The sequence below is a fragment of the Camelus bactrianus genome, chromosome 15 (genome assembly GCF_048773025.1).
Source record: "Camelus bactrianus isolate YW-2024 breed Bactrian camel chromosome 15, ASM4877302v1, whole genome shotgun sequence".
In the NCBI taxonomy this organism is placed as follows: Eukaryota; Metazoa; Chordata; class Mammalia; order Artiodactyla; family Camelidae; genus Camelus; species Camelus bactrianus.
In genome coordinates, this window is record NC_133553.1 from 35,553,959 (window position 1) to 35,579,751 (window position 25,793).

Below are 25,793 nucleotides of genomic sequence, written 5' to 3' on the forward strand. Positions count from 1 at the left end.
AATTCCAGTTGCATGAAACAAACAACTGCATAGTAGAGAAGGGGAGTAGAATAAGTGACCCCTTGACTCCTACATTAAGGAGTTCCCTTACTTTCCATATAGACAGAAATTGGGGAGCTACTGAAAGTTCTTATGCTTGAAGATGTGTTTTAATTACAAGAGCTACATACTGAAACGTGCACTGTATAATTTATGCAACACACATGGCTAACAACTATAACTTCACATATTTACAATTTTTTAATGATTATTTTGCCTTTATTGGTCTTACACTGTCAAACTCCATGAAATGAATTTGTTTTAAAAGTTAAATTATTTCCTAACATTTTATTTTCAAATGAACATATATGTTTAATAATCTAGGATATTCATTTATTTAAAACTTTGTATGGGAAGCAATATGGATGGAACAGTGGTTAAAAGCTCCAACTGTGGAGCCAACTGGTGGAAACACAAGCACAAACTTCGTGACCTCAAACAACCTAAGCCTCAGCTTTTTCATGTGGTTGTTGTATTAAAAGAGAAATCCAAGAGCAAATGCCTGACGTATAGTAAAGGCTTCATAAATGCTGGCTATAATCATTAAGCTGAATCCAGAAGCCCCGTTAGATGTTGGCTCATCCGAACTTTGGTGAGAGTTTATTTGCACTTATTTTTTATTCCCCAAAATTCTTAGTGAAATGCTACCATGTATTTCATAAATACATCCAGATTAACTTCTATGTAGAAACCAACCATTTATTACTATGCCAAATGACAGACAAACTGACAGACTATCCAATTCCATAACATAAAATACCTTAATTCAGTTGTTTAAAAACAACACTTGAAATTTTGAAAGAATTGAAAATTGAACTGAGATTTGAAAAAATTACCAAATTCAACACTAGCAATGTAATTTTGAAATATTTTAAGGACCTTTTTATCTTTAAATCACTGCTCTTCATTCAATGTTTATTTTATTATGAACATTTTAATACCCAATCAGATTTTTTGAGTTCTCTCTGCCATTTCACATGGATTGCCAATACAGTTAGAATAAAACCCAAACTATTTTACCAGCCCCATAAGATTGTATGATGTAGTCCTAGCCTCCACCAACGGTCTTCACTATATTTTAACCATATATTCCCTCTAACTGGAAATGTCTCTCCCAAACAACTTCACAGCATTTGGGATTTCCACTTAGTTTTTATCTCACAGAAAAGCCTCTTCTAATCCTTACCCATAGGTATTTCTCCACTACCCACTTCTGTACTACCTCCTCACCACAGTCAAATGCTGAGACAAGTATTACCAAGTATGGTAGTATAAGACATAATGCCAAATAACCCTTTCAATCTGGTCACAGCTGACTAGAATAGGAATGGGGGTCTGAACCCAAGAAGAACTCATTTATGGGCTGGCCAATAGCTGATACAGTAGCCTTAGGAGTCAAAGAATTCTATACAAAGCAGAGATGGAAACTAGATAATTGAATAGACAGCTCCCTGCCTTCTACTTTTCAGTTTATTGTTAATTGAAGTATACAGTTTATTTACTATATTGTGTTAGTTTCAGGTATATAGCAAAGTGATTCAGTTATATATTTCTTCAGATTATTTTCCATTATAGGTTATTACAAGATTTTGAATACTGTTCCCTGTGTTTTACAATAATCCTTGGTGCTTATCTATTTAATGTATAGTAGTTTGTATCTGTTAATCTCATACTCCCTCCCCAACCCCCTGCTTTCCCCTTTGGTAACAGTAAGTGTGCTCTCTATGTCTGTGAGTCTGTTTCTATTTTGTATATAGATTCAACTGTGTTACTTTTTAGATTCCACATGTAAGTGATATCATATGAATTTGTCTTTGTCTGACTTACTTCACTTAGATATTCTCTAAGGGCATCCATGTTGTTGCAAATGGCAATATTTCATTCTTTTTATGGCTGAATAATATTCCATTGTGTACCACACACCACCTTCTTAAACCAATCGTCTCATCTGTTGATGGGCATTTTGGTTGTTTCCATGTCTTGGCTATTGCAAATAGTGCTGCTATAAACATTGGGATGCATGTAATTTTTCAAGCTAGAGTTGACATCATAAAACTAGAAGAGAACACAGGCAAAACATTCTTGGACATAAATCGTAGCAATATATTCTTAGAGCAGTCTCCCAGGGCAAAAGAAATAAAAGCAAAAATAAATAAATGGGATCTAATTAAACTTAAAAGCTTTTGCACAGCAAAGGAAGCCATAAACAAATCAACAAGACAACCTACACAAAGGGAGAAATTATTTGCAAACGATGCAACCAAAAAGAGATTAATTTCTAAAATATACAATTCAGTATCAAAAGCAAAAACTCAATCAAGAGATGGGCAGAAGACCTAAATAGACATTTCTCCAAAGATATACAGATGGCCAACAGGTACATGAAAAGATGCTCAACATCACTGATTATTAGAGAAATACAGATCAAAAGCACAATGAGGTATCACCTTACACCACTCAGAATGACCATCACCAAAAAGTGTACAAATAAAAATGATGGAGATAATGTGAAGAAAAGACAACTCTCCTACACTGTTGGTGGGAATGTAAACTGGTGCCGCCACTATAGAGAACAGTATGGAAGTTGTTTAAAAAACTAAAAATAGAGCTACCATACCATCCAGCAATCCCACTCCTGGGCATATCACAAGAAAAGATGAAAACTCTAACTTGAAAAGATGCATGCAACCTAGTATTCTCACAGTTTAAATTAGTCAATAGCATTAATTCAGAAGAAGCAGACCCTGAATCTAGCAAAACACTAGAGCAGAAGTATTCATCAGAATCACCTGTAGAGCTTTAAAAAATAATAATAAGGCCAGAATCTCCATACCTAGAAGAGTGTAACTAGCTCAACATTTCTGGCATAGGGTCCCACAGACGATTCTTATATATAGCCTCCGGTTGAGGACCTCTGCAGTAGGGACTGAGCCAAGGACACCTGCTGCTAAGACTGCAACAAGATAACCCAGAGCTCCCTGGTTCCCTAAATGACTACTCATTCCCTCAGCCACTCTCTGTCTTACTTACACCTTGCCGTGTAGCAGTTGAGATTTCTGTGTCCCTTATTTTCCCATAATAAACTTTGATTACTTAAGGTAATTGAAAACCGTTTCTCTGGCTTATAACCTAAATAACACAGCATCCCACTTGTCCTATGAAAATGAAATAATCCACATGCTAAGAGTAATCATCAGCTAGATGTTCTTCCTTGACACACTTGGTCTAGTGTTCCAAAGCACAGTGATTATGAATCTTGTACTCAAACTTCAAATATTTTTACCAACTAAACCGCAAACAGTAACCAAAGGAAAAAGTATCTACATTGGCAAAACCGGTATCAAAACCTACATATGAAATTCATGTACTTTACTCCTAGGAAAGTTCCCTAGAATTCGACACTTAACTTCACTCAATTCTAATAAACATATGTTAATACCAAACACCCAATAGATGAGAAGCAACAACTCAGACAGGGAAAAGAGACTGCTACAAATTTGGCATAAAGACATCTACAAGAAATGACATACACAAAAACACTTTTTTTAAAAAAAAAACTAAACAGATTTTAGGCATTCGTCAAACCCACAGAACTAAAATCATAATGAATGAACTTGATTATATGCAAGTTAAACTTTGTTTAACAAACAAACAAATGTACCAGTTATGACAGGATATCCCAGGATGAAAAGAGAAATGATGACAAATAAATCTAACTATATTACAAATTAATGATACCACCTCACCCAAGCAGGTAAGGAGAATGGCAGGTGTAAAAATTTAGTAACTTTCCAAAATCACCCAACTTTGGAAAATGATATTTTGATTAGAAATTTTAAGACTAAAAGGAACTATAGTCGGTAAATGTGTTTCACACAGAGGTATGGGCTAACAATTCTAAGCCTGCTTTACATATATACTGGGGTTGAACAAATGAGTAAATGGATGGTGGATGCTGAGTGGGAGACAGGTTTCTCACTATTGAAGAGGGAAGTTACAGATAAGCAAGAGGAAAAGTGTAAAAATGATGAATTAGAGTCGGAGAAATGAGTGTGAACTCTAGCTTAATAGAGATGGAGAGATATAAATAGATACTGTATGATCTCACTTATATGTGAAATCTAAAGAATTGAATTCATAGTAACAGAGTAGACTAGACACAACATTGTAAACTGACTATACCTCAATTAAAAAAAAACAGAGTAGACTAATGGTGGGGGGGGTAATTTGAGAGAGGTCAGTGAAAGGATACAAACTTTCAGTTAAAAGATAAATAAGTTCTGAGGATCTAATGTACAACTATAGTTAACAATAGTGTATTATATACTTGAAAACTGCTGAGAGAGTAGACCTTAAATGTTCTCACCACAAAAAGGAAACAGCAATTATGTGAGATGAGGGAGGCATTAAACTAATCCTTCTGTGGTAATCATTTCACAATATATAAGGATATCAAACCATCATGTTGTATGCCTTAAATTTACATGATGTTATATGTCAATTGTATCTCAATAAAGCTGGGGAAAAAGAGAAATATGTCACGTATTTTTGAAAATAGAAGATATGTCATCATTTTCAAATTCCTAAAATAAAAGCTACAATGCTGAAAGTGGTAACTTACTAAAATACTTAATCGCAAATGACTTCTTCTTGGATGGTTATAAATGGTAAAGGCTTTATCTTATTTATATACTTATTTTCCAGGAGAAGTTATTGTTGCTCCCTCTTATATAAGTTCTAACAACTATTTAGAATCACACATTCATTTATAAAGAAAAATGTCTACTCTACAGGCAATTTTATAAACCAGAAACCATAATCTGTGATATTTAACTTAATAAACTAGTAGAACAAAGTTATTCATGTAGTGTCCTTAATTATTAATATAACCATTACTTTCACTCATTAAGTTAAAGATATTTGTTGTGTAATCAAATAATTTTCTTCCATATATTCTTCTCACTCATTCATTCACTTGTTTATTTAATAATCTTACAAAACGCCTATTACATGCCAAGACTGTTTTTGGCACTGGGGAGACAACAATACACAAGATAGGCAGGTCTACGTTCTCATGGAGCATATATTCTACAGGAGGCAGGCAGATAGGAAATAAGTAACTTCAGATTGTGATAAATGCTATGAAAGAAAGAAAGAGACTATTTCATTGCCACTTTACATGCAGTAGAGGAAGAGGGAGTAAAAACAAAGACAGGAAAGGTACCGCAAGCATGTGACAACAGAATTGAGATCTGAATAAGAAAGAGACAAGGAAAAAGCTGGGGGAGATATTTCTAGGAAGAAAGAACAGCAAGTACAATGGCTCTAAGGTAAGGAGCTTAACATATTAAACGAACCAGGAGGAAAAATGATCAGTTTCATGAATTCTAAAATATAGTGAACAAGGGAGAGAATGACAAAAGATGAGGCAGGAAGGACAGGCATAAACCATATTAAGCAGGCTATCTAAAATCAGAAGCTTAAATACAAGAGGAAACCATTGAAGCAGTAATCAGTAAGTAGCACAGCCATATCGTCTGATTTAAATATTTTTAAGATCTAAAATGTACTTGTAAAGTAAGCACACTACAAAATATAATGAAATACACAATTTAAGGCTAACTTTGTCATCACTTATTTGGCAAGCCGGTGTCAGACAAATAACAAAATAATCTGAGTCATTCAGTCAACCACTCATAAAGCATTTAGTAAGCTCCTGCTCTGTGCCAGATATTTCTCTGGGTGCTGGGAATACGAAGATGACGGTGGTGATGTCACCTTCCACTCTGAGCAGTAAATACAAAACTAATAATGGTGATATCATCTTCTAACTGAGTAACTCAGTTTTTTCCTAAAGACTCAGAACAGTGGTTCTCTATGCTGTGTATTAAAACCACTTTTGGAGTGTGATAAAAATGCAGACATCTGAGTCCCACTTATTAGCAATTCTAATTCAAAAGGTTTCTGATAGTCCCTCACCACACTTCGAGAAACAGAGGTAAGGGAGGAAGTTTAGCAAAATCACTTATGATTTACAAATTACATCTCCCCAATTTCCTCCAGCCATTGTAATTAATGGAAGGAGTATGTAATATGACACAGGGTATGCTGGGGGAATGAGGGTCTGAGTGGGTGCGTGTGTGCAGAGACATTAAGATTGATAACCACTACAATGAAGAGTTCTTGAAGTGGGGAGGAAGGGTTAATTATAATTGCCAAGGAAGAAGTAAGAATTTCTACAAACCAGTGGTTTTCCAAGTAATATCTGCAGATTCCTGGGGATCCCCAAGACCCTTTCAAGACAGTCCACCAGTTCAAAACCATTCTCAAAATACTAAAAACATTATTTGCTTCTTTCACTGTACTGGCATTGCCTTGACGGCTCAAAAGTAATGGCAGATAAAACTGCTGATGTCTTAGCAACAGCAGCACCAAACTAGACTAGCAGTCATTATACTCTTTGCCACCACAACTCACCACACTCCATTTAAAAAGAAAAAAAAACTTTCATTCAAGTATATCTTTGATGTAGCTGTAGCTATAAATATTACACATATTATAAAATCTCAAGCCTGAGTACACTTGTTAATATTCTGTGTGCCAAAATGGGAAGTGTAACGGTTGTCTCTGGGCACTTATGCCCTCAGCAGCGCAAGCTGAACTAGCCACTTTTTTTATAAAACACCATTTTTCTTGAAATAACAACTGACAAGTGATGGTTACTTAATCTTGGGTATTTAGCAGATACTTCCTTGAAAATCAACGGTGAACCTGTAACATCAAGGAAAACAACTGTCAATATCTACTGCTAACTATAAAATTCAAGCTTTAAGGAAATCAGAATTTTGCAAACTCATTTCTACCACTGTGGACTTACAAGCTTCCTAAGTCAAAAAGACTTTTCTGATGAGAATGGTGATGTTAACAAACGCTAATATTCTGTTTGATTCTTTGACAATGAATAATGAGATGTGTAAATATTTGGAAGATCTGCATAACTCAAGGAACAAATATCTTCCAAATGATTAATGCATGGTGTTAAAAAATCCTGCTTGGATGAAAAGATCCTCAAAGTGGAGGATAGACCAACTGATCTTAATGAAAACAGAGCATGAAAACTTTATTGCTACGATTTCAAATTCCACATTGCAATTAAATCTTTCCAAAACTGCCCTTCTTGATTTTGTTGAAGGCTTCACATATTTAATATATGTTTAACTTATTGTGTATCAACTATATATCAGTAAAAGTTTAAAAAATAAGAAAATGCCACTCGAGTTTTAGTATAGCATCAAAGAAGAATATCCACAATTACCTAAAGTCTATTAAAACATTCTGCCCTTTTCTAACCACATATCTGTATAAGGCCAGAATTTCTTCATATGCTTCAAGTAAAATAACAGATCACAACAGAAGGTCTGCAGTAACAAATATGAGAATCCAGCTGTTTTCTATTAAGCTAGACATTAAATATATTTGCAAAAATGTAATAAATGCTTTCCCTTATTTGGAAGATAAAGTTATTTTCATTAAAAATGCTACTTATGTTAACATGGAATGGGTTTGTTATTGTTATTTTTAAATAAATTCAAAGTAAATATTTCTAAAGTTTCTGTTTTAGTTTCTACTTTGATAGGTATTAACAGACACAATCCACATACAAAAGTTCTTTGAGGTTATCAATAATTTTGAAAAATGTAAAGGGATTCTGGGACTTTAAAGTTTGAAAACAACTGCTGGAGATCTAATGATACTTTATTTAGCTATTCACCTCTGGATAACCTTACCAAATGCATCATAACTATCTTCCTTTGAAGAACCAGAATAAGAACTGACCAAAAAAGGAGGTAGGATAGGTAGCACAATGACTCTGTTATAATATGGAAAGATCTTCAATTATTAAATTTAAGTACGAAAAGGCAAAGTATACAACAAAATATGAGAGTGGCACTTATTACATTACAGCTTCCATTCGCTGAAAAGGAGGAAATGATGACATATTCAGATGTGCTTTTATATGCATAAACACTGGGCACTCAAGAAACTGATAAAGACAACTACCTACAAGGGAAGGGAAATATAAAATACACAGAATGGCATAGGAATGAGACTTCTCAACGAGTATCTTTAATTTTTAGAACACACAAATGTATTCAAATTTATAATTTAATTTAAAAGAAAATAATCCTAAACCAATATTAAACCATAATACAAATGTATTTTCAATTTCTAGGTAGCTCTGATCTCAGAAAAACAAAAAGTTTTACTCTTTTTTCCAGCTCTGAGACAAAATAGCATTGCTAGCAACTAAATACTTACGCCAGAAAAATAAGCATAGGTCAATCTGATTTCTAGGCTACAATACAGTAACTTTTTTTAAACCTATAAATAAACCAATCATCTGAAAAAATAAAAATAAAACAAAGCAGTAATGAATAAAGTAATTAACAAGAAAACATTCAGGTGAAACCATGATCAGCAGTTAGTTTAACTCTTTCATACTTAAAAGATGTCACTGATGACTAAAAGCAAAATTAGTTATTGCTCAAGAAAAAAAAATCACTGAACTTGAAGACAAAGCAAAAAAAATTATCCAAAAGGAAGCCAAAAAAAGGAAAAAGGAAAAAATAATTCTCAGTGAACAGTGGGACAGTATTAAGCTATTTAACATACTTTTATTTGGAGTCTACAAAACAAAGGAAGTGAAAAAGAAAAATATGAGATGATAACAATGACTGTTTTTCCAAATTTGCTGCAAACTACAACCCACAGATCCAAGAAACTTGACAAATCTCAAAGAGGATTAAATTCAAAGAAAATTATTCAAAGGCACATGGTAATACAATAGCAGGAAAATGGTAATAATTTTTTAAACTCTTAAGGCAACCAGAGGAAAAAAGATATCCTGTATTTAGAGGAACAAATATTTTAAAATCTCAGAATACTCAGAAGCTGTGCAAGCCAAAATACAACAGAACACTTATAAAACACTATAAGTAATGTCAATATACTCACTGAATTCAACACCTACCAAACTACCTTTAAAAAATGGGGCATAAAAGCTACAGAAATCAAGACAGTATGCTAGTGACATAGGCTAGACAGACATATAGACCAATGGAATAGAACTGAGTCCAGAAACAAACCCAGACATCTATGGCCCAGTGATTTGAACATTCAATGAGGAAAGAACAGTCTCTTCAACAAACAGTGCTGAGACAACTGGAAATGCACATGCAAAATAGTGAAGTGGAACTCCTACTTCATCCCATAGTTAAAACCTAACTCTTAAAATAGATCATCCCATAGTCAAAACCTAACTCTAAATGTTAAGAGCTGAAAACTATAAAATTCTCAGAAGAAAATACAGAGGAAAATCTTCATTTGCCAGTCATTTCTCAGATATACCACCAAACTATGAGTAACAAAATAAAAAACAGATAATGTTAAATTTCATCAAAATTAAAAACATCTGTGCATGAAACAATATTACAAAGAAAGTAAAAAGACAATCTACAGGATGGGAGAAAATACTTGCAAATCATGTATTTGATAAAAGATTTCTTTCCAGAAGATATGTAAAGAACTCTTACAATTCCAATAACAAAAAAACAAACAAACAATTCAAAAATGAGCAAAGGACCTGAATAAACATTTCTCCAAAGATGATATACAAATGGCCAATAAGGACATGAAAAGGTGTTCAACACAGTCATTAGAGAAATACAAATCATAACCATAGTGACACAAATTCACACTTGTTAGGATGGCTATTATCTAAAAAAGGGGAAAACAACAAGTGTCGTCAAGGATGAGAAAAAAGGAGAACCCCCCTGCACTGCTGGTAGGAATCTAAAATCGTGTGACTGCTGTGGAAATGTTTGGTAGTTTCTCAAAAAGTTAAACATAGAATTACCATATGACCCAGCAATTCTACTCCTAGATAGGTATCCAAAAGAACTGAAAGCAGATACTTGTACACCAACATTCATGGCATTTTTACTCACAAAAGCCAAAAGGTAGAAACAACTGAAATGTCTATCAACAGATAAATGAATAAATATGGTACATGAATATTCAGCCTTAAAAAGGGATGAAATTCTGATATATGCTACAACACGGATAAACTGTGAAAACATGCTAAGTGAAATAAGCCAGACATGAAAGGACAAATATTTTATGAGTCCACTTAAATGAGGCACCTAGGATAGGCAAAATCATAGACACAGAAAGTGGAATAGTGATTGCCAGGACCGCAGGGAGGAGTCAACGGGCAGTTAAGTGCTTAATGGGTATAGACTTTCAGTTGGAAAAGATAAAAACATTCTAGAGATGGATGCTGGTGATGGTGTAAATAATACGAATGCACTTATGTCAGATATGTGTACACTGAGAAACTGGTAAAATTGTAAATTTTATGTTATGTATATTTCACCACAATTTTTTTTAAGTGTCTTCATATACCTGGGGCCTTGCCAGACAGTTTATGCTAACGATGTGATTTATGGTGAACTGCTATTTTTGTTCTCCTGGTACCCTGGGCCACAATGCACCAGCGTGACCTATGCAGGAGAGAGGAGGGCTAGAGACTAAGTACCTAAAGTCAGTCACAAGGGTGCTCTATGCCTACATTACTGACCCCCAATTAAAACCCTGGGTACCAAGGCCTCGCTGAGCTTCCCTGGTTGGCAAATGTGAAGTCACACTTGCTGTCACACATCACTGATGGGAGAATTAAAGACTGTCCAAGCAACTCCACAGAGAGGACAGCTGGATACTCACACGTGCTTTCTCCTGGACTCCACCGTATGCACCTTTTCCTCATTTTAATCTGTATTCTTTCTTCTTAATAAATCACATCTGTAAGTATAGCAGCTTTTCTGAGTTTTGTGATGCTTCTAACAAATCATCAAACCTGAAGGTGGTCTTGTTGACCCCCAACACAGATGGAAAAATAGATACCATGTAAGTATTAACCATGAGAAAACTGGACTGGCTTTACTAAAAAAAAACAAGAAACACTTCAGAGCAAGAAATACTACCAGATATAAAGAGAGACATACATGATAGCCAAGTAATCAAAAGAATATAACCTCAAACATGTACATCAAATAACAGAGATTCAAAATACCTGAAACAACAAATCAACAAAACTAAAAGAAAAAATAGACAAATCCAGAATTATGGTTGGAAATTCCAACAATGCTCTCAGGAACTGACAGAAAGAAAAGGAAAATCAACAGAAATGTAGAAGATTTAACTACAATAACCCAACTTAATCTAATTAACATTTAGAGAGCATTCTACCCCACAACTATAGAAAACATAGATTATTTTCAAATGAACACAGAACACTCACCAAGACAGACCATGTAATGAGCCATAAAACAAGTCTATTGTTAGTTGTCTGGGCCTGAGGGAGAAAAATAGATGCAACACTTCCTAAACTTTTTTGACCATAAACCCCTTCTGCAAAGGCATCTCCAGGAACTACTGTTTCTCAGAACACTTTAGGAAAAGTTACCTCATTCATTTTCAACATCTCTTCCTATTTCGCCTCCTACTGGTGACTAACAAAATAAGGGAGTCAATAAATATATCCTTCCCTTGACTACCAAGCCAGGGTTAGTCAATGTTATGAAGTCCATGCAGAAGTCCTAAGGCAGGAACAAACTTGACATATCTGGACAACAGCAGGAGGGCCAGAATGGCTGCAGCAGTATAAGGTAAAGGACAAGTGGTAGGAGATGAAATGAGAAAGTTAAACAGAGGTCAAAGCATGTAAAATCTTCTAAGCCTTGACAAGGATTTTAAATGTGATTTTAAGTATGATAGGAGGATTTGAGAAAAGAATATTACCTTACTTACATTTTCAAAAGATCTCTTAGGCTGCTGTGTAAAGAACAGAATAGAAATTAGGCAACCTGTTAGGAAGCTCTGGCAGCAGCTTAAGAGATGGCTAAAACCAGAGTGGCTTAAGCCAGATTATATGTGTCTGTCAAGAAAAAAACGCTCAGAAAAATCCATATAAATTGTGTTGAGATGCCTTAAAGCATTTCCTCTACTTGGCTCCCAGGACATCTCATTCTCCTCCTCATGAGATACTTTATCTTCTTTACACTATCTCCCTCACCTCCTCAACCTCTTCAAGTTGAAAATGTTCTCAGGCTCATTCAGAAACCTCTTTTTTCTGGCTACTCTTATTCCTATGGTGATTCATCCAGATACTTGGCTTTAAATATTATACACATAACGATAATTTCCAATTTTATATCTCCACTCTAGGCCTCTCCCCTAAACTCCACACTCATGTATCCACTTAACTATATAGTAAACATCTCAAACCTAACAAACCAAAATTGAGCTCCTAACCTTCCCCCTCCAAACCTGTTTGTCTTAAGTCTTTCCTATCTAGGATGAAAGTAACTCCATTATTGCAATTGCTCAAGGATAAACCTTAAGAGATATCCGTGACTCCTCTCTCTCACACCCCACTTTAAGCATGTCATGACATCTTTTTGGCTCTACCTTCAAAATATATCCAGTAATCAACCACTTCTTACCCACCTCCACTGTCATTACTCAGTCCAAGCCATCACCATCTCTCACTTGGACTGCTGCTTTCTTCTTAACTAGTCTCCCTGTTTCTGCCCTTGCCAATGCCTTCACCACTCCCCAACTGTAGTCTACTCTGAACATGGCAGTTAAGTGGTTCTAGCAAATTTAAATTAGACCATGTCATCAACTGCTCAAAACCTTCCAACAGCTATCTCATTCAAGTAAGTTTTTACAGTGGTCTTCCAGACCTAATGTCATCTGACCACAGCACCTTTGTGCTCTGCTCTAGCCTTTAATTTACCTCTTAACCTCAAATCAGACTAGCTCACATCATTCTAGTTGCAATGGCCTCCTTGCATTTCTCAAATCCTCCAGGCCTGCTCTAGCCACAGGACCTTTGAACATGCTGTACCCTCAGCCAAAAATTATCCAGCCCTTAAGATTATCTGGAATACAAGGCTTGTTCTTTTACCCACTTCAAGTCTTCACTCAAATGCCATCTCAGTGAAGTCTACCCTTTCCTTGCTATCTAAAATTGCAAGCTTTTCTCCCATTTTTTAACATGCCTTATGTGCCAGCTCTCCTTTTATTTTCTTTATAATTCTCCATAGCACTTTCCTCTAACATACTGTATGTTCTACTTACTTACCTTATTGTCTGTCTCCCTCAACTAAAATATAAAAACTCTACAGATATTTTGTCTGTTTCATCTCCTGCTATGCACCTAGTCCCTAGACCAGTACCTTTCATGCAGAACTGAGTTTGATCAATACTGAATCACTGAATGTTAAACAAAGCCTCAGGTTCTCTTACATCAACCGCTTAAGAGTCGCGCTGTAAGAAGCAACAACCTCTCCTCCTCCTCTCCTCCATCTCCTCGGCAGCCACAAAACAGCAACTATGTGTGAGTGCATCTCCATCCATGTTGGCCAGGCTGGTGCCCAGACTGGCAATGCCTGCTGGGAGCTCTATGGCCTGGAACACGGCATCCAGCCCGATGGCCAGATGCCAAGTGACTAGACCATTGAGGGAGGAGACGACTCCTTCAACACCTTCTTCAGTGAGGCAGGCACTGGCAAGCATGTGCCCAGGGCAGTGTTCGTAGACCTGGAACCCACAGTCATTGATGAAGTTCGCACTGGCACTTACCGTCAGCTCTTCCACCCTGAGCAGCGTATCAAAGGCAAAGAAGATGCTGCCAATAACTATGCCCGCGGTCATTACACCATTGGCAAGGAGATCACTGACCTCGTCTCGGACCAAATTCGGAAACTGGCTGACCAGTGCACAGGTCTTCAGGGCTTCTTGGTTTTCCACAGCTTCGGTGGGGGAACTGGTTCTGGGTTCACCTCCCTGCTGATGGAACATCTCTCTGTCGATTATGGCAAGAAGTCCAAGCTTGAGTTCTCCATTTACCCAGCCCCCCAGGTTTCCACAGCTGTAGTTGAGCCCTACAACTCTATCCTGACCACCCATACCATCCTGGAGCACTCTGATTGTGCCTTCATGGTAGACAACGAGGCTATCTATGACATCTGTCATAGAAACCTCGATATTGAGCACCCAACCTACACAAACCTGAATAGGTTGATAGGTCAAATTGTATCCTCCATCACCATTTCCCTGAGGCTTGATGGAGCCCTGAATGTCGATCTGGCAGAATTCCAAACCAACCTGGTGCCCTATCCTCGCATCCACTTCCCTCTGGCCACATATGCCCCTGTCATCTCTGCTGAGAAAACCTACCAGGAACAGCTTTCTGTAGCAGAGATCACCAATGCTTGCTTTGAGCCAGCCAACGAGATGGTGAAATGTGACCCTCACCATGGTAAATACATAGCTTGCTGCCTGTTGTACCGTGGTGATGTGGTCCCCAAAGATGTCAATGCTGCCATTGCCACCATCAAGACCAAGTGCAGCATCCAGTTTGTGGACTGGTGCCCCACTGGCTTCAAAGTTGGCATTAATTACCAGCCTCCCACGGTGGTACCTGGTGGAGACCTGGCCAAAGCACAGGAAGCTGTGTGCATGCTGAGGAACACCACAGCCACTGCTGAGGCCTGGGCTCACCTGGACCACAAGTCTGAACTGATGTGTGCCAAGCATGCCTTTGTTCACTGTTATGTGGGTGAGGGCATGGAGGAAGGAGAGTTTGCTGAGGCCCGTAAGGACATGGCTGCCCTTGAGAAGGATTATGAGGAGGTTGGTATAGATTCTGTTGAAGGAGAGGGAGAGGAAGAAAGAGAGGAATACTCAAGTCAAAATGTCACAAAGGTGCTGCTTTTACAGGGAAGTTTATTCTGTTTGCAACATTGAAAAGTTGTGGTCTGATCAGTTAATTTGTATGTAGCAGTGTATACTCTCATACACAATTACTGACCTATGCTTTAAAACACAACGCTTTGTTACAGGCCCAAGCTATCCATTTCTCTGATGGATTTGAATAAAGTATTCCCTGTCTTAAAAATAAATAAATAAATAAATAAATAAATAAATAAATAAATAAATAAATAAATAATAAAGCCTCTGCAGAAGTGTCAAGTTTTGTTAGGCCCAATTCAAACCCTACGACTATCCTAATTAAAATATATCAATTCCCTTGCCAGTATTTATACTGTATAAGTAATATTCAATATTCGTAAGTGGTTTTAATTATGCTTTTATTATTTTATAATATATTTACCTGACAATTACAGAGATGCTTACTGATTCCAAATAGCTCAACTTCTCACTTACTCTGGCATTACTATAAATAGAACAGTAGGCTCCAGCTAGAAGTCCTAAGTTCAAATTCTAGCTCTAGCTTTTACTAGTAGTATGACTCAGGCTATTTAGCCTCCTCCAAGTCTTAGTTTCTCATCAATAAAACAGCAAGGTGGAGGTGAATTAAAGACCTCCCCATCTTACCTATCCTATACCTAATCATAAGACTTGTGAAAGTCAAAAATGTATGAGAAAATGCTTTATAAACCAAAAACAATGTATTAATGCGAGTTAAATGTCCATACTGTAATTTGGTAAAAACCCAAATGAAACAGAAAAGTCCAGTGTTTGGAGCAACATATCTCACCATACCTCCCTGCCCCTAACATTAAACTAGTTTTGGAGTCAGACTGGCTCTTCCACTTACTTACTATACTTGAAACAAGTTACTCAACCTTTCTGAGTCACTGTATCCACATCCATAAATACCCACCTTGTAGAAGCCTTTTGAAGATTAGAGATTATATACACATATATGTAACACAATTGTGGAACATACTGAAGCAACAACATTTTTATTTGTTGCTTTGATCTTCTTTCAAATGGACAAAAACCCAAAAGTAGATAATATAAACTACACTACGGAGGTAGGAAAAGAGATGATTTTTGACTTGGAAATTGCACATTAGAGGACAAGAAAGAAACTGAGAAAGGGCTAATCAAGCAATAATCTGAACAGTTTACCTATTAAATTTGTTCTTTGCTTCTTTTTCTTGAAGATAATAGGATGAGACACACACAAAAAAAATCATCATACAAAAAACCATATTCAGTAACCTAAGAAAGTTCATTTTGAAATTAGAAATTAAAGTCTTTCTCTCTTCAAAAGATAATATTTTTGACACTCTAGAACTCGATACATGACAAAAAATAAGTTAAGGTTTTCCAACTATAGAACCTTGATATAATTTTATTATATTTAGAAATACAACAGAATTAAAACAACATAAAAGGTAAGACTGCTATTAAGAACTATACCATAAAAACACTTTACGAATGCTTTATGAAATCATTAGACTTTGATATATTTCCACAATTCTATGACACAGTAATTATAAGATGTACCATCAATATAACAACCATTTTCCGGGGGGGAACCCTCCCACATTAAATACACACTTAAGATATAAAATACACCTATTTCAGAAAACAGTAAAATGTAATACAGCCTTCCTGGATGTTGAAAGTGTCCTATTTCTTGATCTAGAGGATAGTTACATAGAATATGTTAAATTTGTGAATATCAAAGTGTTTTGTATACTTTTTCTACAGTTATATTTACTTCAACTTTTTCTATATGTACATTTATGTCCAAAAAAATTTATGTAACATAAAACTACTTCATATGGACACAGTTATCAACCTGATGAATTACTGATCTTAATATGGAAGGTGAAAAGATAAAGCTTTCAAAGAAAACAAGAAAGTTAACTTCACAGCACTGAGCTAGGTAGAGATTTCATACATGGAAACAAAAGAACACTAATCAATTGATAAACTGGACTTCTTTAACATTAAGGACTCTGATTCACCAAGACACCAAGATCTTGAAAAAGCTACAGAGTAGAAGATAACTGCAATACATGTTATCTAGAAAGACTATAAAGACTATATCCAGAATATATAAAGAAGTACAAACCAATATAAAAAAGTAAATACTGTAGTAGAAAAAGGGCAAAAGACTTAACAGACACTTCACAAAAGAATAAGTCCAAATGGCTAATAAAACTTGGGGCCCCTAATACGAAAAGGTGCTCAACTTCATTAGTCATCAGGAAAATCAAATCAAAACTACAATGTGATAGCACTATACACCCTTCCAGAATAACTAAAAATAAAAAGAATGACAATACCAAGTGTTGGCAAAGATATGGAACACTGGAATTCTCTTAGGCACTGTTGGCGGGAGTATAAATTTGTAAAACGTTTTTGCAAAACTTTAGCATAATCTGCTAAAACTGAACATACCATAGCCATTAGCATGACCTAATAATTCCACTTAAGGTACCCAACAAAAATGCATATATATGTTCATCAGGAAAAAGAACACAAAAATGTTCAAAGCAGCAAAACTGTAAACAACCCAAATGTTCATCAAAAGTAGAATGCATAAACTGTGTTTTATTCACAGAATAGAATACAAGAATAAACAAACTACAATACAACATGGACTAATCTCATAAATGTAATGTTGAGCAAAAGAAGCTCAAACAAGTTACACTATATAATTCCGCTTACATAGAGTTCAAAAACAGACAAAACTTTTCTACAGTTAGAATACAAGGAACATCGTACTTGCAAATTCCTGAACTGATGTTTATTGAGCTGATGCTGATTACATTGATATGCTTATTTTGTGTAAATTCATCTAGCTGTACACTTTTCTATAAGTATGGCACACTTCTTTAAGAATCTTATATTAAATAAGGCCACCAGCTAGTGAATCAGGATTTCTAATCCTTTCCTACCACCAAGATTCTTCACCTATACTACACTCAGAGACTTGATTAACAATGGTCCCATATCACCCACAATGCTCTTCAGGATTTAAACATCAATATCTCTGTCCATACCTACATATCTACATGCCAAACATTTTAACATTCACTTATTCAGGGGAGAGGGTATAGCTCAAGTGGTAAAGCGCATGCTTAGTGTGCAAAAGGTCCTGGGTTCAAACCCCAGTAACTCCTCTAAAAATAAATAAGTTAATAAACCTTGTTACCTCCCCCAAAATAAATAAATAAAAATAAATTGTACAAAAAAATTTTTTTTAAAACTGGCTTATTCAGATACTTATTGAGTATCTATTATGTACAAAACTTGTACTAAGAACTTAGGGTATAAAAAATGAGTAAGACATAGTCCCCGGCTTCCAGGAGTTCATAATCTTATAGAAGACCACATAAAACAAATAAGAAGGTAAACGTATAGAGATACACACAGGGTATTACAGGAACACCAAGGAACATCAAGAACAGCCAGGGGGGGGTAAAGCGCCAGGGAAGGCTTCTAGGAGGTATCAACAACTGAGTGCTTAAAAGATGAGAAGGGGTTATTCTGGCAAAGTACATTCCAACAGAGGAGACAGACTGCATAAAGACACAGTGATAAGAAACTGCAGTGTATTTAAAGAAACAATGAACAGTTGCTAGACGTTGCTTAAGGGTAGTAAAAACAAGAACTGGGATGGGGTTGGGGGAAGTGGCCAAAGAGACAGGAAGATGCCAAGTCATGAAGGGACTTATACCTTATCTAACAGTCAAGATGGGTCAGTGAGGTTTCTGCAAAGAAGTTATGTAGTTAGATAGATTATTCCGAGAGCAATGTAGAGAATGAACTTAAGGGGGATAAGGATGACAGAAAGAAGGGCGTTTAGGAGGCAGTTATAACTGTCCAGATGGAATATGATAAGGTCTGAAATAATGAAGTGAAAGATACAACACATACAGAAAAACAACAGAGTATAGATAGACACATTATGCCACTGGCCCAGCGATTACATTTTGCAAACCACTAATCTACACTACAGGTTGACAAATTTTTTTCTGTAAAGGGCTAAATAGTAAGTATTTTAGGCTTTACAGGCCACAGTCTCTATTGCACTTCTTGGTATTTGTTCTTAAACCCTTTAAAAATTAAAAACCATTCTTTGCTAGTGAACTTTACAAAAAAAAAAAGGCCACAGGCTTGATTTGGGCCACAGGCACAGTGAGTTTGCTGATCCCTGCTATACACCCATAAAGAAGCAAGGATTAATCTTCCTATGAGATTAATTTTCCTAAAATGCTATTCGCATATTAGTCCCCTACTCAGAAACTTCTCCACTGGACCTGACTGCCTACTGATTAAGTCAAATCCCTACGATGCGTAGCATTGATGGGCATCTATCTATACTCTGGTTCCAACCAGGCTCATGAACTACACCCCTCTATGAACCTTCCATTTCTATTAAAGTAACCTACTTACATTTACCTGCCTCTGTATCTCTGTACTATTCTCCAAAATACTTTCCCCCTTTCCAAACCTACCCAAATACCTTTCCTTCAAAGCATACCTTTTCTTCAAATCCTTTGAAATTATTCCACCCTCCTCCAAACTCCAAAAAGCATTGCCTCAACTCATCTGACATTAATTTGCAGTCCTGAGTTATTACTTACTTCAAATAAACTTCTTTGAGGACACTAATGAACTCATCTACAAAACAGAAAGACTTACAGACATAGTAAACAATCTTATGGTTACCAGGGGAAAGAGGGTGGAAAGGGATAAATCTGGGAGCTTGATTTGCAAATATTAACCACTATATACAAAAATAGATAAACAAATTTCTTCTGTATAGTACAGGGAACTATATTCAATATCTTGTAATAACCTCTAGTGAAAAAGAATATGAAAATGAATACATGTATATATATATATGTATGACTATATGTATTATGCTGTACACAAGAATTTGACACATTGTAACTGACTATACTTCAATAAAAATAAATAAATAGCAAATAAACTTTACAGGCAGGGAATACTTTATACACCTATCAACAGATATAGCATATAACAAGGGGTAAATAAAAAATGATGATGTGTCTGTATATGTGTAACATACGTATGTATACACAACTTTTTTTTAGAACTAACTATATAACTGAAGCAAATGTGATTTTATCCTTATATCAGTAATTGAACACTTTAATTCTATGGACACAATCTAAATGCTACAGGAACTACAGAACGACAATCCATAAGCACATTTGTCTCTCTCCTATTATATGTTTTTAGGACAAGTTTAAGGGAACAATAATAATATAAGTAGAATTTTTCCATTCGTCAGTGTTACCAATATAGGTATATTGCAGTCTAGAATTTACTATAACAAGTCAAAGTTTACTTACATATAATTTTTACTCATGTTTAAAATACAAAATAAGCTTTTATAACTAAGTGCTTTACATTCACCCTTAATTATTACTCAAACTTAAAGTCACACATATACACACACACACGCACCATGCACAGTCTGAATTTTTTTAACAATAAGATTCTCCATGACAACTCATATTACCAAAATGGAATTATTGACTTCATAAGAATCTAAGGAAATAAGAATATATTTTAAAACTTTAAGAAAATTGTCCATTTTAGTTCACTTGATAATCACAGAATGAGCTGAATTAAAGGATTCTTCATATATGAGATTACTTAAGAAGTCTTTTCAAAGTTCAAAGTGTAAACTATACCTTATTTCACTATACAAAGAATGTTCAAGAGTCTATAAAAAAAATTCCTCCAGAATCATTTGCCCACATTTCAATGCAAACCACAAAAAAAAATGTTTAAAATACTTTTGAAAGGTATAGAAAACAAAAGCAAAAGCAAAAAAAAAAAAAGCAAAAACAAATTGACCCAAAGATGGCCATGAGAGTGAAAACTGAGACTTTTTAACTCTCCAAAACACATCGAAGAAAAAAGCTTAGTGATTTACAAAGACTGAAAAGACTACTATTCACTGATAAATTTAATATTAATAATGCACTAGGAGAGGGTACAGCTTAGTGGTAGAGCTGCATGCCTAGTATCATGTACAAAGTCCTGGGTTCAAACCCCAGTACCTCCATTTAAAAAATAAATAAACCTAATTACCCACCCACAAGAGAAAGTAAAAACAAAAAACAAAAAAATGGGCTGACTGAAGGACAAACCCAGGAACAGGGACTCCGTTCTGCCACTGGCTTGTACAGAGTCTTGCACACATCTCCACAAGCTGAACAAGAACAGCTTAACTGATCTTTAAGGTTGTGAGAACCGATTAAATGTTTATGAAGTACTTTAGGGCTATGAGGGAAGCCACTGTAAACATTAAAAGTCACTTGCTTAATATGAAACTACAGCTACCTGTTAGGCTTGCAAGTCCAATCATCATCATTCTTTTGAGTCTGAATACAGCAAACCTTCAGTGAGTCAGTAAAGAGCATGTATTTAAGAGTTTAGCAACCTCAGAGAAATGAATTGTCTTCCAAATCTTTGTTTTCTCACAATCATGTCAACTATCCAACCCAATTATTTGCAAAGGGAAACATGATCCGATTTCCGTTAAAGAGTTGGTTCCAGTCATTGATAAGCCAGTACCAAATGACTGAAAACTCTAAGGAATCAGTGGAACTTTGTCAATTTACCAGAAATGTGACTCCTGAAAGTAATCCCAGAAAACAGTCGTTCTAACAAGAGCTTTATTAAAGGGAAAGTCCCTACACCCTCGTACAAAAAGAGCTCTAAAATGTTTTTGGACAGTGTCGACAGAAGACAACTCGCTCAAAACCTGAATCAACGCATTAGACACTTCAGCACCTGCTTAGCGTTGAGCGACTGGAGACTGGGGAGGCTGCTCAGGAAAAGTGCTGATGCCATCTCCAGCTGCCCCTTTCGTGAATGACAGTAACAATGAAAACACTGACAAAAGAGCTGGGAGGCCACCCCAAGCCTCTGCTTAGCAATACTCCTACCCTACCCCCAACAGACAGAGCTGCAAATCCCAGAAAAGGGCCTCCTCTCATAGATCTCGCATGCCGAGACCTTGTCTCCGTCCTGGCAACGCGGAAAAGTACTACCCTTCACTCCTCTTAAGACAACTGAGCACCTGAAAGGTGAGGGGGAAATGCAGCCTCTCTTTCTAAACTGCCAGGGAAAGAGGGAGAAGACAGAGAGGGCGGGCAGGGCCGCGTGTGCACCCCGGGAGGCTGAGAACTCCCCGGTCGCGGGCGCCGGCGGGTTAGAGGAGAAGAGGGGAGGAAGGCGCGTCCCTCCCGCGGGCAGGGGGTCGCTCGGCTCCTCGTGGGGGAAGCTGGGCTCGGGTGCCTGGCAAACCGGGCTCCCGGGGGTGGCAGCGGCCGGCCGCCCTTCTCCCGGGAGCCAAAGGCGCCGACAAGTAGGCTGGGTCCGGGAGCACATTCTTTCCTCGAGCCTGGTCCCGAGGGAGGGCGCAGGCGGCCGAGGCGGCAACTCTCCCTCTCGCCCAACTCCGGCCAGAGCGCGAGGGCGGCCGGCCAGGGGCTGCCCCGCGAGATGCCGCCCGGGTGGGGGAGGCGGCGAGGCCGGCCTCGGCCCGCTCCCTCCCTACGCGGTCCGCGGTCGGCGGCCGTCCGCGCCCTCGTCCCTCCCGCCGCCGCGCGGGGCCGGGCCGCCGACCTCGGCCGGCCGGGCGCGGGGCCAGGCGGCGGCGGCGGCGGCGGGCGGGCCGGCCGGCCTGGGGCCCTACCTGAGGCTGTGTACCAGCTCCCGGCGTGACTGGCTTCCCGGCAGACCACTCGGTTGGACATCTTGGTGCCTGTGCCGCCTATGGTGCACGAGGATGAATGAGGAGGCGGCGGCGGCGGCGGCAGGAGCGGCTCCGCGAGGGGACGAGACACCGCGGGCCCAGCCCAGGAGGAGGCGGCAGCGGGGAGGGGATCAGCCAGGCCCAGGAGGAGGAGGAAGAGGAGGAGGCGGCGGCCCGGGAGGAGGAGGAGATGGCAGCCGGGGCGGTGGTGGCGGCGGCAACAATCACCACAAACTCGGGCGACCGCCGGAAGATGGGGCCCGCAGCGGCTTCACCGAAGCCCGGAAAGCCCTGGCCCCGGCCCCCGGAGTCGCCGCTGCTCCCCAGCCGGGGCTGGTTCCGCCGAGCCGCCCCCACGGCCCCCTCCCCTCCCGGTCGGCCTCCCCGAGCCACCGCCGGTGACCCCACCCCCGTGACTCCACGCCCGCCCCCTCCCCCCACCCCCCGCGGGACTCCCCGCACCCACCCCCACCCCCGGCGGGGCCCTCCTGCTTGCCCGGCCGCCGGCCCGCCGGCCCCGCCCCGCCCAGCTCCTCCTCCGGCCGCGCGGCGAGGTTAACGGCGGACACCGGACAGGCCAGACGGCATCTGGGGTCGGGCGGCCCCGCGAGGAGGCAGCGACGGCTGCAGCCCCGTGCACACAAAAGCCCAGGGCCGGGGCCTGAACCGGGGAAGGCAGACCCGGAGAAGAGCCAACGCTTCCTTACTCGCCACTCTAACGGGTCCTGCCCACTGAGCATGCCCAGCAGCCGCTGCCAGGCCCGCCGAGGAATCTCAACGTGCGTGCTCCGCTCTCCGGGGTTTAGAGGCAGCAGAGGCTGGGAGGGGGAGGGCGAGCGGAGCAGGACGCAGCCGCAGGGTAAGCCCCCTCCCCCAGCAAACTTCCTTAAATGAAGAGCACTGACGGCACGCAAATGCGGCTTTCCACCAGGAAAGTCCTGTCATCTTCCACACCATACCTAGGAGTCCTTAGTGGATGCTCATCCCCAAGGTTTTCACTCCTAGGGACCCAAGACTGTGGCCACGTTGGGAAGTTCATTTGTAGAAGCTGGCACGTGGTAGTGTGTCTGTGGTCCTGCAAATGCTAGTGTTTGCTTCACAGGGCCACTCTTACCACCTAATCGTAGCTTTGACACTGTAAACAGTTACCTTGTTTCAAGTTATATTTATGTAAGTGCCTGTCTTAACTCTGTAACTAAACTAGTGTGATATATCTAGCCTCAGTTATTCTCATCTATAAAATGGGCATAACAATACTCAAGGTGTGTTCGTAGGATTATGAGTTAATAAATGTAAAGAGCCTGATAGAGTAGGCATACAACAAACATTATTTCCAACCTTCCATTATCTTTTAAATCCCAGTATTCCACATAAGTTCAGGAAGAAAGAATTACTTTAATATTATACAAGAATCACAGCAAAGTAGAGTATGTTGGACCTCCGAGGAAATGTTGTTATAAAGTAGACCATATCAAAACTGGGAAGAGAGAAAGTTGCCCAGCTTCAATGAAAGCCGGGGGCGGGGGCAGGTTATTAAAACCAAAATATTGTTATGACCGAATTTCACACTAAACAGATCTCTGGTAGAATCCAAAGGAAACAACTGGCTGCTTAATTTCAAGTTTTCCTAGTGTCATAATAGATTTTTAAGGTACTATCCTGTTTCTACCCCTCCCGCCGACCTTTTTCAACTTTAAGGCCCAAGGATCTTGTGTGAGATCCTAGTCCTTCACCTGGGCAATAACTGGAACACTTCTGACTTTTCACACCTTTTTCTTCACGGTTTTTAAACTGAAAGAAAAAAGAAAAGAAGAAAAGGGCTCTCCACTCTATATATTTCTTTACTCAATTTTTAACTCTCTCACTTCACCACTAACCTGCCAAAATATTAAGATATTATGCAGCCAGGAAAAGAAGAAAAAGGACACTCCAGGTAGTCAATTTAGGGACAACAGAAAAAGAGGGCAGGAGTTGATTCCATGGTACTCTTCCTGGAGTACCAAAACTCAGCGATAACTGATGAAATGGTAAATTTTTCATTGTAAATTTCAAGAAAAGGTAATGGTTCATATGGTGTGACAGCATTGACAGCTTCGTCACTCATCAGCTGTGTGATCATGGATATGTAGTAATTTCACATTTTTAAGCCTCAGTTTTCTTATCTGTCAAACACAAACAGAAGAAATACCTAGCTCACAGGCTTGCTGAGAGAATCATTAAGTAGGGCACATGAGAACAATTTATGAGCTCTTCTTTGTAGATGTTTATCATTATCCTCTGCTCCTAGCTGCTCCTAGCAACAATCCTAGGTCTTATTCCAAACTAGTAATCTAATCTAAAATTAAGCTTCCTATTAAAATGCTCAGTTGGAGGCTTCTTTCCCCCAAAGGATTTTTCTTACTGATCAAACTCAGCAAACACCACAATGCCAAGCCAAGTGAAAGGTTAGAGGATCCTCTGTTATCTCTAGAATGCTCTTAATATATCCCATCATTCCTCCTCCTGTCCATCTTATTCTGTACCTTATTCAAGGATAGACTCTTGAAAGAAATAAATTGAAACTATTCACTTATCCATATCCCCTAAATTAAGGAAAATCCATATAATGCAAAATACTCACTTCATATCCCAGAAAAAGCCTGTTTTAGTAATACTGTAGAATTCCCATGTCATTATTAAGAATTTCCATTATTGTCCACCAGGGATGTGCGTTTGACACTCCATAAACATCATCCATAGCAAAAGGCAAGGAGAAAATCTTCACTAATAGAGGGTGCTCTTTTGATTTCAATAAATAAGGCACCCAGAACCCAACATTAATAACTCAAAATATCTTCTGAAATAGCATGTCAGGTAGTCACTGCGTCAATCTGTATGTACTAGCAAACAACTAGAAACATCCACAATGTCCATCAATGAGACTTGTTAAATCAGTATATATCCATACATATCGACCCATTGAAAAGAATAAGGTGGTGCTATCGGTATGGAAAGTACTCCAAAAAAAACAAAAAAGCAAATTGCAGAACAATGTGTAAAGTATGCTACCATTTATGTAAAAACAGACACTTACATTCTCACACACTTGCATACACATGGAATACTTCTAGAAGGAAGC

The 25,793-nt window shown here is 38.5% G+C and overlaps 1 protein-coding gene and 1 pseudogene across 9 annotated transcripts in view; one reads left to right on the plus strand and one right to left on the minus strand.

Moving 5' to 3' along the window:
* MEMO1 (mediator of cell motility 1) overlaps nt 1-23,415 on the minus strand; it is a 116,615-nt gene extending 93,200 nt beyond the window's left edge. For 7 of the 9 annotated variants that reach the window (XR_012511854.1, XR_012511851.1, XR_012511849.1 and 4 more), the window contains exon 1: nt 22,616-22,749. Coding sequence is in view for 2 of the 9 variants with exons in the window: in XM_074378692.1 (XP_074234793.1) it covers nt 22,616-22,676 (61 nt within the window). In the remaining 7 variants the exon portion in view is untranslated. Of the gene's footprint in view, nt 1-22,615; nt 22,756-23,141 lie in introns of those variants that run through there. The other 2 variants (XM_074378693.1, XM_074378691.1) reach the window with 2 other exon arrangements.
* LOC105079049 (tubulin alpha-1A chain-like) lies at nt 13,498-15,436 on the plus strand (annotated as a pseudogene).
* Nucleotides 23,416-25,793: the final 2,378 nt, after the last annotated feature.